Genomic DNA, 15753 nt, shown 5'->3' on the forward strand with positions numbered 1-15753 from the left:
ACAATGAAATGAAACAGATGAATTGTGTGCATTTATTCACAGTTGGACTAGAAAGATATGTTTCTCTTAGTCTCTAGCAAATAACATATATAAATCTACATATATATATACAGATATACAGAAGTATTTTTATAAAACTGAATTATTCATGATTTTAAATGTGACACTGTCAGGTAAAAAGTGGACAACAGACTGAATTAACATCTCATTTAATGTCCACCTAAAATATATTTTACATAAGACAATTTTTAAAAAGGATAATATAAGCAAGTCACTAACACTATAAATCTGATCATTTTATTAAGTTGAGGTGGAATGGAATAATTTCTTATATCATGTACAGAAATAAGCAATCAAAGCATATAATAATTCTGGTCCCCTAAAATGGATTTATCCTAAACTGGTCAATGTCAGCAGCCAAAGAAAGCAATTCTACCACTTTCACTTAAAGTAAACTACTCTTTAGAGTACACAGTAGCTCACTTAAACAAGCATTTAAAAAAAAATGTAATTCTTTTTTTAAGATCTTCTTTATTTTTAGAGATGGGAAAGGAGGGAGAAGAAGAGGGAAAGAAACACTGATGTGAGAGAGAAACATCAATCAGTTGCTTCTCATATGTCCCCACACTGAGGACTGGACCGTAATCCAGGTGTGTGCCCTGACCAGGAATCAAATGGGCAACCTTTTGCTTTGCAGAACGACGCCCAACCAAGCCGCACTGGTCAGGGCTGGAACAAGCATTTCTTTGAAGAGTACTTGTTTAAGAAGATCCCTTTGTAAAAAAACAGAGCAAAACCAAACCAAACCACTAGCTACTACAAACCTTGTACTCAAAGCTCCAAGATTTAAGGCAAGGACATTTTCTAATCCCATAGTCACGCAAAAATCATCAACACTGCTGATATAAAAATCTGGGCAGGAAAACAAGCTCAAGCTTCTTTTGGTGGATGGCAGAGAAATCAGTGGCCAAAGCAAAAGGGAAAGTGATTTTAATGCAGGGTAACAAAATAGCTTCTCTGAAAGAACTACAAAGAGTAAACAAAAACAGTATTTATTCAATGTCTTTCTTCTAGAACCACAGTTAACAGGAACATTTTTAATTTACTCACAAGGTGTTAAGATAACACAATGTCTACTTAAGAAAAAATTAAATAGTGGTTAAAATGGAAAAATATACTATTAAGCTAAATCTTTTACATGTTTTATAGCAATTTCACTGAAAATAGTAATGTTTTTGAAAATTACAATATTTACATATGCAAGTTGAATGTCAATATTAGATAACATCATCTGCAACTGTGGTGTCAAAGATCTGATAGCAAATTTGCTGCTCCGTACCACTTGTGACATTATACGACTTGATGAAGCATTCCAACCACGGATATGTATCTATAAATCCAAAAGAAAATGTTCTTTAACCATTAAAATTAAATAAATAACTCTGTTATATTTAAGCATAATGCTTAGCTAGAAAAATCAACATTTACTTTGAAGCTTAAAAGTAAATAAATACACTTATCAAATGTAATATTATCTATACTCTTCCAAATTACATACTGGATTCATGTTACTGTTTCACAGCAATTCTAATTTGAATTTTTTCTTAACAATAGGAAAAAATTACATGTGGGGTTTTCAGAATGTTTGATAGTGAAGGTAGTAAGCTATCTCATTCCCAATTTTTATTCCTTTCCTGCTCATTGTTTATTGGTCTCCTTGTTTTATTGCTTTTTTTTCTCCCTCTCTTGGTTGACTGCAATGAAACTGATCCTGAAGTTCAAATCAGCTGAACCCCTTACATTTGTCGGTGAAATGACAGGTACCTGAGTCACAGCAGAGCTGGCAGCTATAGAGGCTGTTTCCAAGCTCTGCTTATGACCACAGTAAATCTATTTATAACACCCAGGAAAGTTTCTTAATGTTTCTTTTCTTCAAGTTTGAGTTTAAATGACATTTAACCTAGTCCTCATTATTGGCAAGGGTCAAGCAAGACATGCACTCTCCTACACTGCTGGCAGAACTATAAATAGGTAAGATATTCTTGAAAAGAAATTTTGCAGTATACACCAAAAGTCTACCAGGCCTGTGCTGTTTTGATATGACACTTCTATTTCTAGAAATTTAGCCAACAGAATCCAAACAGCCAACAAAAATTAAAACTGACATCAAATAAAAGTATGTAAGTTAAAATTTGTTACAGATGTGCAAAAACTACCTTTTTTGGAATTAAAAAATGCATAGGAGGTTACTAGGGGAAAATAAAGCCTGATTAAAAATAACCTATAAAAGTTTAACAGTTAAATCGGTAGCGGGTAAGATCTGTTACTGATGAAAAATTATTAGAAGAGTCAAACCATCTTATAATCTAAATCTACAAGTTTCAATGTAAATACAGATAATGGCACGAAGGGAAAACAGAGTGGCAACAGGTATAATTTATACAATTTGACCTGAAGATCTGGTTGATGAATCAAATGTTATATAGAAAACAACCAACGCTGCTAAAAATAATTAGTGCAATAAAAAATTGCAAAATCTGAAATTAGTTAGTACTGAATAGAAAATTCACCAATGAATTAAACTGCCTAAAGGGAGCTTGTTATAGAAAATGTTTCTTATCAACATTTCATCCCTGTTAATTTCAAATAAAATGTTATTATGCATAAACATAGTATCAAATGTGCCTGTGATCAAAACTGCCTCCCCTTTATATTTCAAAATATTAAAAAAATCTTTTCATTTCATATCTACTTTATTTCTGCTATTGTTTTCACCAAAAGGAAGATGGTACAGTAATCAAATACTAATTAGCACTTTATTTGGATTCATATTTCAAAATTTTCATACCCTCACAAGTCCATGATTACATATATGCCAGGTGCCATTTTTAAAAAAAGAATGACTGGTATTGTTAAAATATTGCTTACCAATTTTTACGCCTGGAGGGCAAAACATATTCATGATCATATCCATACTTTCCTGAAGGTAATCATTGGTTAGGATCTCTGATGCTGGAATATGGAAGAATTTGTCCTGAAAAAATTATAAAAGAAAAAGAAAATATTAATCTTTTATTAAAAGTATAATTAACACAAAAGTAGAGGGGCAGGCAAAAGTAGGTTTACAATTGCATGGTGACATTCTTTTGAATTAAGCTATTATAATAATCATAACCTGCACATCTTTTTCCATACAAACAACTGTAAACCTACTTTTGCCAGACCCTGTATTTTAATACTATCTGATTAAAATTATCCAGGCTACATCATTCTAGAAAGATTGCAAAATTCATAAACTATAGTGCTAGTCTGAACTCTAACATCTGATTTATCACTTTAAAAACATCTGAGTGACATATAAAGTCAAGTTAAACTGCTTTAACTTAGTGATAGTAAAAATAATGATCAGAAAACAGCAAGGCTTATTATTCTCTTGATAATACATATATTGAGTGCCTATAATGTGTTAAGTGTTAAATTTAAGAGTATAACATATGTTTTCTTTTCTACTGGATTATAGGGAAAAAAGGGATTTTGCTTGTTTTGCTTACTGCTGCATCTTTATCACAAAGAATAGTATCTGGCACACAGAAGATGCTCATTAAATATTTATTTAATACATGGAGAGTCCTCCTTTGCCTGGGGACATTGGGTCACATTGGAGAGTCCAACAATGTGACTTAAGAGTGGGGAGTTTGCAGCTTGACCTCTGGGAGGGCTGAAGACTGAGATCAGTTACATGTGTATTCAACCATGGCTACATGATAGAACTCCAGTAAAAACTCTGGACACATGTATATTCCACCATGGCTACATGACAGAATTCCAGTAAAAACTCTGGACACTAAGGCTCAGTTGACTTCCCCTGGTTGGCAATACTTCATGTGTGCGGTTACACACTGTTGCCAGGAAGGTAACACTGTCTTCTACTCTACAAGCAAGGACAAATGGAAGTTCCACATTTGAAACTTTCCTGGACTCTGCCCTCTGCACCTCTTCCCTTGGATGATTTTAATCTGTATTGTTTAGTGTAATCAACTGTAACGGTGAGTATAATGGCTTTCAGTAAATCCTGTGAACATTTCTAGTGAATTATCAAAACTAAGGGTGGTCTGGGGGACCTCTGAACTTTCGACTGCTGTCAGAGTAAGGATGGTCTTGGGAATCCCCAACTTGCAATTTCTGTCAGAAATGAGGGCGGCCTTGTGGAAAGCTTCCTTGCTTCACCCAATGTAACTATCACCCTATCAAAGTAACTTTGTTCCCTCTAATATGAAATGAGGAGGCATAACAAACCTAGGGAAGTGCTGATACATAATGCTTAGAGGGTGTGGCCAAACCTCTGCCTTTGGCTCCTAGAACAGAATTTCTGTGTGGTATAAAAAATGACCTCTAAAATTCCTATTCCTCAATTTTTCATTATTCGGATATTAAGATTTACAGTGTAATATCAAAAGAGACAAAAACACATGGACAATTTAAGATCTACACACTTGTGTTTTATTTTTCTAAGTTGTGTTTTATTTTTCTAAGTTGCCTTAAATCTTCTTAGTAATAAAGTAGGTATGAATAAATATATTAAAATTCAAAAAATTATGATTTTTAGTTAGAAATACCTTCACTATCTCTGTTACTTACAGAATCCATGAGATAAGCTTCTAATACTCCTGTTCCATCGTCAAGAGTAAATGTCATCACAAACACGTGCTGAAGGGGTACGATACCTAATACTAGGTTAGAAAAAAAGATTAAACTATATGAATCTGCTATTCATTATAATCAAAGTAAAGTAAAAATTGTTTCTGGATAGCATGTACCTGTTAATTGTTAATTTTGTTTACTAAAATAATTTAAGAAAAACTTACACATATGCTTTTTTGTTCTCCAATACTAACATACTAAGCTCATTTTAGCAGGTTCATTTTGGAACATTACACTATACCTATTTAAAGGCAATGACTCACAAACAACTGTCTTTTTTGATTAACTATTAATATATCTATAAAATGAGTACATATTGATAGAAACATAAAAGCTGATTTATGAAATACAATTCATTGCATGTTAGCCTTATGAAAGGCAAAATTAAAATACCAGAATGCTCTAAAAAATAGCATGCAGTTCAATATTTATCATTATGTAACACATCTCTCCTCTTTGTACTATAAGTAGAAGGATCACTTCTTTTTTAAAAAATATCATCCAGTCGAATGAACAAAAATTTCAGAATCTGGGATTTCATAATTTGGCAAGATGAGGAAAAAGGAAGAATTTAAAGAGATAATAAATCATTAAAAAATTTATGAGTTAAATGAGTATCTTTGTGTTTGGAAATGGAAGACATTCAGTATGTTTATAGAATGGAGTATTTTCTCTACTTGTGGAATCAATATTTAAACAGAACTAGCAAGGGAGCAAGCAAGGAGAATAAATTAGGGCATAAAGATATGACAGAAATTGTTAATAAAGAGAAATTAATTTTTAGGATTTAAGAGGTCTCAATAGGTTTAAACTGTGAGCTAAAACCAAAAACATATGAACATAAAACCTACTCTGAGGGACCACACAGACAAACAACTACTTTCAGAATGGGATAGGGAGACCAAGCTGGACAGCGAGAAACTCATGTGAAAGTAATCTAGAATTTTACTGGACCACAAACAAAATATGAGATAGCAGTGTCATATAGCTGAATTGAAAGAGAAAGTAAACAAAACCAGGTATACAGATTAATATGTATACAGTAAGTTCTTACTTAACATTGTCAACAGGTTCTTGGAACTGTGACGAAACAACATATAATGAAACCAATTTTACCAGAGGCTAATTGGTATAAACAAAAGTTAAGCTCCTAAGGTGTCTTATCAATGTTATAATAAAATGACTGTTCAAGTATCTGTTGTACGATGAAATTTTTAGGCTAGTAGAAACAGTGTCCATTTTTAGGGAAATAAAAGTTCTGTTCATATTCTGAATTTGCCAATATCTGTAGTCCTATTTACAGCTTTGAATGCCAAATTTTGAGGAGAGAGCTGGTAAAGTGAAATGTTTACTATGGAGGAGAAACAAAATACGTAGTAAGGAATGTGGGAAAGTACCAAAGAAAGTGAGATGCCTGCTTGGAGAAATAAAGATTAAATGAAGGTTCAATCTGTTGATCTTAGAGAAGAGGGAACAGATATACTCTAATTCTAGTAAACACAATGTGGCCCAGGTTAAAATTCTAGGTAGGCATATTTTGCCTCACTATTAAAAGCTGTTTAAAAATTAAGGGAGTTTGTTGCCTTTCAATGTAACGAGTCCTCTGTCACTGAAAGAGTTTTAAGCCAAAGCTAGGTGACCACAGTTAAGAATGTGATATAAAAAGATTCTTGTTGCGGCCAGAGGACTTGTATTGGATAAAAAGTTGTAACAGCTATTTCTAAAACTTTGAAATCCCATGGTACTATGAACTGGAGAGGTTTTTTATAAGTCGTGTTAGTGATTGATGATTAATACTGAAACAAATGATTGAACATTAAAATATGAGTAAAGATTAAAAGATACTGGCAAGTGCTTGAAAGTTTCCAAATATTTTAAACATTTGCTTTATACTTTTATTACAATGACTGTGAATGGTTATGCTTAGGGAAAATTAAACTCTTCTCTGGTTTTACTATAGGCAAAATATTGAAATATAATGAGTTAAATCACCTTATATAAAGATAGTTAAGATTACAGGACACAGGAATTTAGCTAACCTTCTGCCACAGAAGAAGGAATCCATGATGTTTTATCAACCAGGTTATTTAGATTTTGTATTGGTCTCAAAGTAGAACATGTTTTACATCTGAAATTAATAAAATAAAAATATATTTTAAAATAATTTATTATAATTACTTATAACTTTTAAAATAACTTCTAACTTATTTTTCCTGTTCAAGTATACATGGTTTAAAAAGTAAATTAAACAAAACCATACTGCACCTCCTATATTGTAATATGCATGTTACTAACAAAATCATTAAAAAAATAAGCTTTTTATAGAATAGAAGCAATAAAAAAAAAAGTATAGTTCAGAATAAACACCACTAGATGGAAAATAAGAGAGGTTTCAGGTCCAGATTATTAATTAGGCTGATTTCCTTATTGGGTAAAATGAAAAAGTTTACGCAATCTTTAAGAACTTTCATTTTATGGGTCTGTGAATAATAAGTAATAGCCAAGGTCTTAATATGAAGTAATTATTCTGACCAAAGAAGGTATTAATAGCAATATTTGCGGTAATATATTCAGTGAGCACATTTTAGGTTTATAGTTTATGATGCCTAACATTATACTCTTCATAATATAAATCAATTTAAAACTATACAATATACTAAAATTGTACATTATTTAGTATACTTTGATTTACTTATATATGACCATATTTTAATTTTTTATTACATATAATGTTTAAGAGATAAATATTTAAATATATAAAAATCAATATTCAAGAGGTTCATGCAGATTCGTTTTCATTTACAATCTGGAGAAAAGCAGAGGGTAACTATAACAAATGGTATCCCCTCCCACCCTTCAAACACATCTAAAACTTCTTTTAACAGAAAAAGGTAATTAAAAGAAGTCATTATTGCCTTTAAAAAGGCAATATTAACTTTAGACACTGATAAAGCAAGTATACAAATTAAAAATTAACATAAAAATTAAAAATTAAGGGTAACAAATAAAAGTTAAATATAGAATTCATTACTTCTGAAGTAGTAAAAGAGGAAAAAGGAAAAATTAAAAATATTTGTTATATTATTTTATTTTTATTGTATTTTTTCCATTACCAAGAACATTTTTTATAAATCAATTACATAGAAGACTGAAAAAAAATTAAGCAAAATAATAACAAAAGATAAGGAAGAGGGAAGATACTATAAGTGAAAAACAACATAAAATGTAGAACTAAACCTAACATACTTTAAACTCATCTATTTAAAAACAACTAAAATCTAGGCATAAGTATTTGTTCATGAGACCTACTAAAATATAACAATAAAGGAACATGAAAGCAAAGGGATAACAATAGATACTAAGCAATTACAAACCAAGAAAAAAAAAAAGCCTGATACAATAATAAAAATATGAAAAAAAACTTTTAGGGCAAAATGTCATGATTAGAGATGAACTCATTACAAAAGAATATACCAAAGAACTATTTCACCAGAGGATGAAATACTGAACCTGAATGCACGAGCGGAGAGCCTCAAAATACATAAAGCACACATTGACAGAATAAAAGGCCACAAACCCACAATCATAGAGGACATTAAGCATACCCACTAAGAAGTGAATAAACAGACAAAATTAAAATTAGACAGGTCTGTCTAATGAACATAACTAAACACTAATAGACACTAAACACAACTATTAAAGAATACATATTCTTTAAAAATTTATGAAATATAATCAAAATCTGAACAGACATATTCTAGGATAAAGCAGCTAAATAAATCTAAAAAAAATCATTATGAAATGAATCACATTATTTGGTTAAAAAGTCATCTAACCAAAATGCAAATAAAAACATAGAACCTGAAATATGAGTGTAAAATTTTTAAAAGAATTCATGGGCCAAAGATACCATAATGGAAATTATGAAACATTTGGCAGTGACAAGAAAAACCCTACATATCAATCTTGGGTTAAAGCCATGGCTATTTTTTCAAGGGGAAAATTATAATTTAAATATAAATATTAAAAATACATTAAAATTAATGAATTAAGGTAAGTGTTCAATTAAAAACATTTTAAAAAGAAAAACTGAGGAAACCCAATGAAAGTAAAGGAAGAAAACAAAAATAATAACAATAAAAAATAATAGAGAGTAACAACAAAAACAAGTTTGTTGTTTTGGCAAAAAAGGGCCAAGAAAAAAGAAAATGCAAATAATATTAAGTGGATTCAAGAACAGACAAACTGGAGATTTAAAAATTATCAGAAAGGATTATGAATATTGTATGTCAATAAATTTCAATTTAAAAAATAAATGAATACTTCTATAGAAAGTCGCTATTAATAAAACAGATTCAATAAGAAACAGAAACCCTTAAAAGACACATAACTATTAAAGAAACTCAAGCATTAGTTTAAATTCTTTAAAAAAGCATTAGGTCCAGAAATCTAACTTAAATTTTATAAAGACTTTAAGGTTTTGAAAAACATTTTGTTAAAAGTGACTATATTAGTATTTTAAAAATCTGTAAAACAGAAGAAACCAGAGCTTAAAAAGTACATGACAGACCAGACGTTTCTTGAAATGTATATAACGGACAAAAGATTAGTATCTCTCACATAGAATTCTTAAAATCAGATTAACATATAATGAAAAAGAGACCAGTAACTCAACAGAAAAAAAGGTAAAATAAGTGAATACGAATTCATAGAACAGAAAACTAAATAGCCAATAAACATGAGGGTTGTTTAAACTCACTAGTCACTTAGGAAATGCAAACAAAAATGCCATGAACAACATTTGATGCTCATCAGTCTAACAAAATAATGAGTGTTAGAGAAAACTTGGGGGAAAATGAACTTTTTACACAGTTGATGGGACCATAAAATATTACAATCACTGGAAGAACAATTTGTTATTTTTCAATAAAGCGGAAAATATGCATACCACTGATTCCAATTCTAGGTAACAGTAGTTACAGTAGTAACTTTCAAATTTTCTGGCAAGAGCTCAGTTAGAAATTTAACTTATATCATGACCCAGAAATCAACATACACACAATAGTGGAACAAAAATTTAGAAAACAATACTGTAAAAAGGTCTGTTATTCATTCTGACTCATTCCACTTTATACCATACCACACCACACAACATTATGCCACATCACATCATTTAAAAAAGAAATGCTGGGCATGATCCAATGAACTGATTTTACAACAAAGGAAATATGCAACAAAATACATAAAAGGAATTCACTTAGCACTATGTAAATGTAATAACAGAAAATAAGATACTCATTGCTAGGAAATAGATGAATAAACCATAATATTTTTTTTATAAAATGAAATACTATATACATACTAAAATACTTAGTAAATCTACATGCATCAATATGAACAAATCTTGAAAATAATATTCAGTAGGGACAAAAGCAACTTGCAAAAGAACAGGTATAGTACAATATAAAAGTTTACATAAATTTTAAAAACAAAACAATATGCTATATTCCTTAAAAGTTCACACATATGCTTTACTAAGAGGATAACAACATGAATGAGAAGAGTTGACTGCAAGTTTGGGAAAGTGATTACTATTGGGAAGGAGAGAACTGCCATGGTGTTCCTTCTGTTTTACAGTTTTATTTTTTAAAAATAAACACTTGAAAAATATGTTAAGATGTTAACATTTATTAAATATAAGTGGAGGATAGATAACTTTATTATGTAATTTTTGATATTTTTATGTAAAGTTATTTTTAAAAATTACAGAGAAAAGTCAACAGAAAGATATTTTGGCTTTTGCTGATGATAATCAAAGCAATGAAAAATCTAAAAATGTTTTAAAATTTGGAATGTGAGCATAATTTCTCGGTTTATGCTGAAAATGGGGAAGATGCTGAAATCCTTAACAGAACTTTTTATTTTAGACGTCTAGTAAGTGAAAGATATTCCAAAGCTTAATAACTAATGTTTGCTCTCCTGGTTGTAGACTGGCCAACGTGACTGATACTAGGAAAGAAAGATAGGAGAGGAGAGAAAGAGCAAGTGAATGAGGATGGACATGTAAAAAAAGAGAAGGCTCATGTTAGTGACTCTTAATCACTTAACGTTGACTAGGAGGCAGCTCTGAACCTTTCTCTATAAGTAATATCTAAATCCTTACGAAAGAAAATAAATTATAATTAGTCTCTTGGGTATCCTTATATCTAGCACATTGTAGGAACTCAATAAATGCTATCAAAACAATAGCTATGTGTATTTAAATAAATAAAATTTTATTAATAAAAGTATAAATAAATAAATAAATAAATAAATCTAGTACATATAAATTGGTACTCAGTAAGTATCCACTGACAATATAGTAACAAGTGGGGTAAAATAATAAAAGTAAAATTACTCAAAGAATTTTTAATTCCCAAAGTTCCCAGAATTACAAACATACCCATAGTGATGTAGTTTATCTTGTACAAGGAACGGTGCTGAAAGGTCAAGGAGTTCCAGGTCTTCTTGGCCAGATCTCACAGGAATTACACTATGAAACTTGTTTGCAAGTTTGTAGATTTCACTTACTGTACCTCCTATTAAAAGAAAATAAATAAACCCTTCAAGTAGTACAAATATAATGTAGGCAAAGTGAAGTACCTATTAACACATGAGGTATAGTAAGAGACTAAGGAAATTGACAAAAAAAAAAAACACAACAAAGCCATGAATTTAGAAATCAGTACATTTATTGTGAAAAATAATGATTTGTACACTTAGGATCCAACACACTGATAAAAGAAGCCACTACACAGAAATGCTGAGACTTGGGAAAATTATAAGGCTTTTGAAATTGTAACCATCTTCTTAAATTTATACAAGTTGCTCTTTATGTCAGGAACACTATGATTCAAAGAATCAAAAGATTAAAGTTGTAAGCCAAAGTATGGCAGGATTCTCATTATTAAATTTGCTAAATACTACTAATGTCTAGGCATGTTAGTCCTGAGTTTGAAATAAATCTTTTAAACTTTCAGATCAACTTAAATTTAAATGTATATGCAAATAGTTTATGAATTTTTAGATAGTGTTTGTTCATTTTTCTGGGGAAAACCATCACAATTACCCCGATTCTATGACAGGATGGCACGAAAACAGTCTGCCCAATGGTGCACCCTTATTACAAGGCAGCATTATCTAGGATAATTCAAACCTACTGGTACCTTTTTGGGCATATTTTTTACTTAAATTGGTAGTTATTCTTCTCTAGGGAAAGAGAATATGATTTATAAAAATACTTCGGTGTATTTCCTAAAATTTGTAACAATAAATTTTACTTATGGGGTGGGGATGCAATGCACTTCTAGCACAGCAGACCAAAGATGTTCAAAAATACACTTCTCCATAACATCAAAATGAGCATTGGCAAAGTGTCAAACAACTCTTTCAGAACTCTAGAAATTTAACCAAAGGCTTGCAACAATCCAAAGATAAACTTTTTTCCAAAAAGTGAAGAAATTTTGGTACAAACAGTGGCTTTGTGGTATTTTAACTTACTCAGCTCCCGCCCCTCTTTCTGTAGGTCTGTGACAACTGAAAATCACAGTCTGCCATGCCACACGGAAGACTGAGCCTAGCCTCAGGTTAGTTATAATACTCAGAAACAAAACAAAATAAAAAGATTACATTTTGATGAAATCCTTTCAAATTTCAAAGTGATTTCACATATACTTCCATTAAAAATCTCTAGAAGATGAAATGTTATTACATTAGATGTACTTAATTATTCAATAAATATTTATTGAGGGCCAGTCACATGCTAGGTATACTATGTCAGGTGCCGAAGATGCATAAATTAAAATGAACATGCATCCTGTCCTTAGGGAGCTTACGTTCTAATAAGAAAACAATTGTATAAACAAATAGATAAAACACAAATATAATTCAAGAAGAAAAGTGCTCTACTGGAAGTTCATACAGTATGTAGTAAGAACCACTCAAATCTTCCTGGTGAGTAAGAAAAAGTGCTTCTTATGTGTAAATGCTCATTAAATACTCCATGTGAATTCCTAAATAAAGGAAATTATGGAGTTTACTTCTGAAGATGTACTAGAACAAATTCTCAGAAAACAGCAATGGAATGGCAAAAAGGCTCAGAAAATTATATAGGGTTTAGGAACTGCCACCATTCAGTATGGCTGGAAGGTGGGATTGGATTGTAGCAGGTGAGACTTAACGTTCTGGGATGAGTGGTAACTAAAGATAGAATCAGGAGCTAATGAGACTTCTTAATTCAAGCTTTCTTTGCACCCTCAAGGCCAACTTGGCTTCAGCAGAGAATTCTGTGGGAGGCAGTACAACAAAGGAGGGCCCGAAGCCATACAGGACATCCTCTTAGTTGGCCCATCAAGGGCAGTTTTTATAAAATTTCATAGGACCACAGCTTTATTTTTATAGCCTACAAATAGTCTTACTCCATTTTTTTGTATGTATGTATCTGTGTCTGTGTTTTTGTTTTTAAATCTATCTCCTTGTAGATTAAAATATTGCTAATGAAATAAGATACCACATTTTATTCATCAAAGTAGCAACATTTTTTAAAGTGCTAGTACATGACGACAAGGGTAGGGGAGCTGATGACCTCATATGCTGCAAAGCATATGCAGACTAGGATAACCTGACTAAAAAGGAATTGGGCAACATTCACTTAATTTCTTGTGTGCCCATAATTACACTTCATCCAAAGGGGAGATAAATTCATCACAGGATTACAATTCGGTCTCACTACTTAAAACCTATATTGGAAAAGACATGGGGAAAAATCTATAGTACAATATAGATATTAGATAGAATAAGACAAAAGTGGAAAAGCAATGCATAAATAAATGACTCAAAATTTTATTTTTTTAAAACATGTCAAGTTAAAAGGTCCCTTCCTTGATTTAGATATTAATAGATGATATTTAACCCTGGCAGGGTTGCGCAGCTGGTTGCAGCCTTGTCCTATAAGCCAAAAGGTTGTGGGTTCTACTCATGGTCAGGGCACATACCCAGACTGCAGGTTCTATCCCCGGTTGGGTCACAACGGGAGGCAGCCGATTGATGTTACTCTCTCACATCAATGCTGTCTGTCTATCTCTCTCTCTCTTTTCCTCTCTAAAACCAATAAATATATCCTCAGGTGATTCATTCTATTTTTATGGAACAACAATGACATCTACTGGCCATGATAAACAACTGTACATCATGAGCAGCCTCTTAATTATTACTGTTTGATAATCAGCTTGGATTTGATTAAGACTGCATTCAAAATTCCAACAAAATGAACAAATGCAAACATCTGAGTTTAATGTACAACTTCAAAATGTCATTCAGATAAATTTATATGTGTGTATGTATATATTTTAATTTAGTCATTATAAATATATTTCATTTTACAAAACTTAATATTTTGACTTTTTATATGTCCTAGGTTCCCCCTAAAATATATTTAATAGTAAGAAAAAGACATAGCAAAGCTGTAATCTAATAAAACAGTATGTTAAATATCTTACCTTCTATTAGAATTAGACAGTCATTTGAAAGTGGGAGAATGCCATTATTTTTCACAAAATGAATAGCTACTTTTCGTTCTCCCTGATCTTGAGTTGTCCAGACTTTCGAATCATATAATAATGTATTTTGTAGTTTGGCATCTGGAGTTTTAGTTGTACTGTCTTGCAAAATTCGATCCAAATCACCTTCATGTGGAATTTCTTGCCTAAAATCATCATCAACAAAATAACACAAGACCTTGGAAATCCAACTTTACAAATAACAATTAAGAAATTGTTTATATACTGATGAGCCACCTACTTATTTTAAAATATGGAGATAATTCACTTTGCAGATTAAAGACTCTTATTCAATAGAAAAATTTGTATTTCATCGCTAAGTAGCTCCCTCTCAATAATTACACTGACCATCAGCAACTTCCCTGCTAGGTTTGGTGGTATCAAGGTTACTGACCATAATAATTTCTAGCACCTCTCTCCTGTTCTCTCAACTTCCCAGTGGGATAAGAAAATGCAGCAGCCCCCTCCCTGTCTTCATTCCAGTTAAATAGCAATTTACCACCCAAGTAATCTCACTGACAGAGAGCATTGCCTTTACAAACCAATATTTGTTTCAATTCCTTTTAAAAAGTCAGATGGTAAAGCCCCATAGTGTAGAAATGGCATGATCTGGAATCAAAAGGTCTGTCACCAACCAGCTCTGGAACTTTAGATAACACCTCTTAACCTTTCTCAGGCAACTTCCTTAATGTTTTTTAAAAAATGAGCAGAGAGGGTGGTTTTGTTTCAAAAAGTCGGTGGTTTCATAGCATCTGACAAACTATAATTTGATAATACTTCAAAAATTATCTAAAATCTATATTGATATTATCACTCCACTACCACTGCAAAATCAAATGCGTAAAAGAGAGCCGCCCCCTCCCTTTTATTTAAGGAGATTTGATGATCAAAAATCTCCAGAAACAGTAGTATACTTAGACTATATGTATATTAGTGGACACAGCAGCATAATCACATAAGCACACAAATAAAATGAAGATGTGCATATACTGGAGTGGGCAAAAGCAGGTTTACAGCTGTGAGTACAGAGTTCCTTCTTGTACTATATTTATTAATTGTATTATTTTTTGCACTACAACTATAAACCTACTTTTGCCCACCCCTCTATTTATACATTATATATTTAGAGTAAAGACTAATAAAGCATTCTAATGCTTTATAAATTTATTTTTTTATATATCAATTGATATTTAGAATAGAGACTTTGAGGTACTGAGAAATTCTCAATTACTAACAAGAATTTAAATTATATTTACTATACTGTAGTTATTAAGCAGGACAGAAATACTCGTATTTCCAACAAGGCTTTTTATTTTTCTGGACATAATTTTTATTATATAACTTCTTTTAGAAAGTTAAATAAGTTTCCATTTCTTACTTTTTCCTTCACCGTCTAGCCCTTCTATACCCTCTTCCATCTCCTCTCACCCCTCTTCCTGCCCGCAATCACTGCACT

At 31.4% G+C, this 15753-nt stretch overlaps 1 protein-coding gene across 2 annotated transcripts in view; it reads right to left on the reverse strand.

Annotated features, from left to right (window-relative positions):
* Positions 1-1036: 1036 nt before the first annotated feature.
* Positions 1037-15753, reverse strand: part of POT1 (protection of telomeres 1) — a 69440-nt gene continuing 54723 nt past the window's right edge. For both annotated transcript variants that reach the window (XM_090286782.1, XM_090286781.1), the window contains 7 exons: positions 14238-14443; positions 11144-11279; positions 6741-6829; positions 4639-4730; positions 2929-3034; positions 1265-1390; positions 1037-1183 (listed from right to left, as the gene is read on the reverse strand). In XM_090286782.1, the coding sequence (XP_090142908.1) occupies positions 1278-1390; positions 2929-3034; positions 4639-4730; positions 6741-6829; positions 11144-11279; positions 14238-14443 (742 nt within the window). In that variant the 3' untranslated portion in view covers positions 1037-1183; positions 1265-1277. The remainder of the gene's footprint in view (positions 1184-1264; positions 1391-2928; positions 3035-4638; positions 4731-6740; positions 6830-11143; positions 11280-14237; positions 14444-15753) is intronic.

The sequence above is a fragment of the Furipterus horrens genome, unplaced genomic scaffold (genome assembly GCF_987537825.1).
Source record: "Furipterus horrens unplaced genomic scaffold, mFurHor1.1.pri manual_scaffold_9, whole genome shotgun sequence".
Lineage (NCBI taxonomy): Eukaryota > Metazoa > Chordata > Mammalia > Chiroptera > Furipteridae > Furipterus > Furipterus horrens.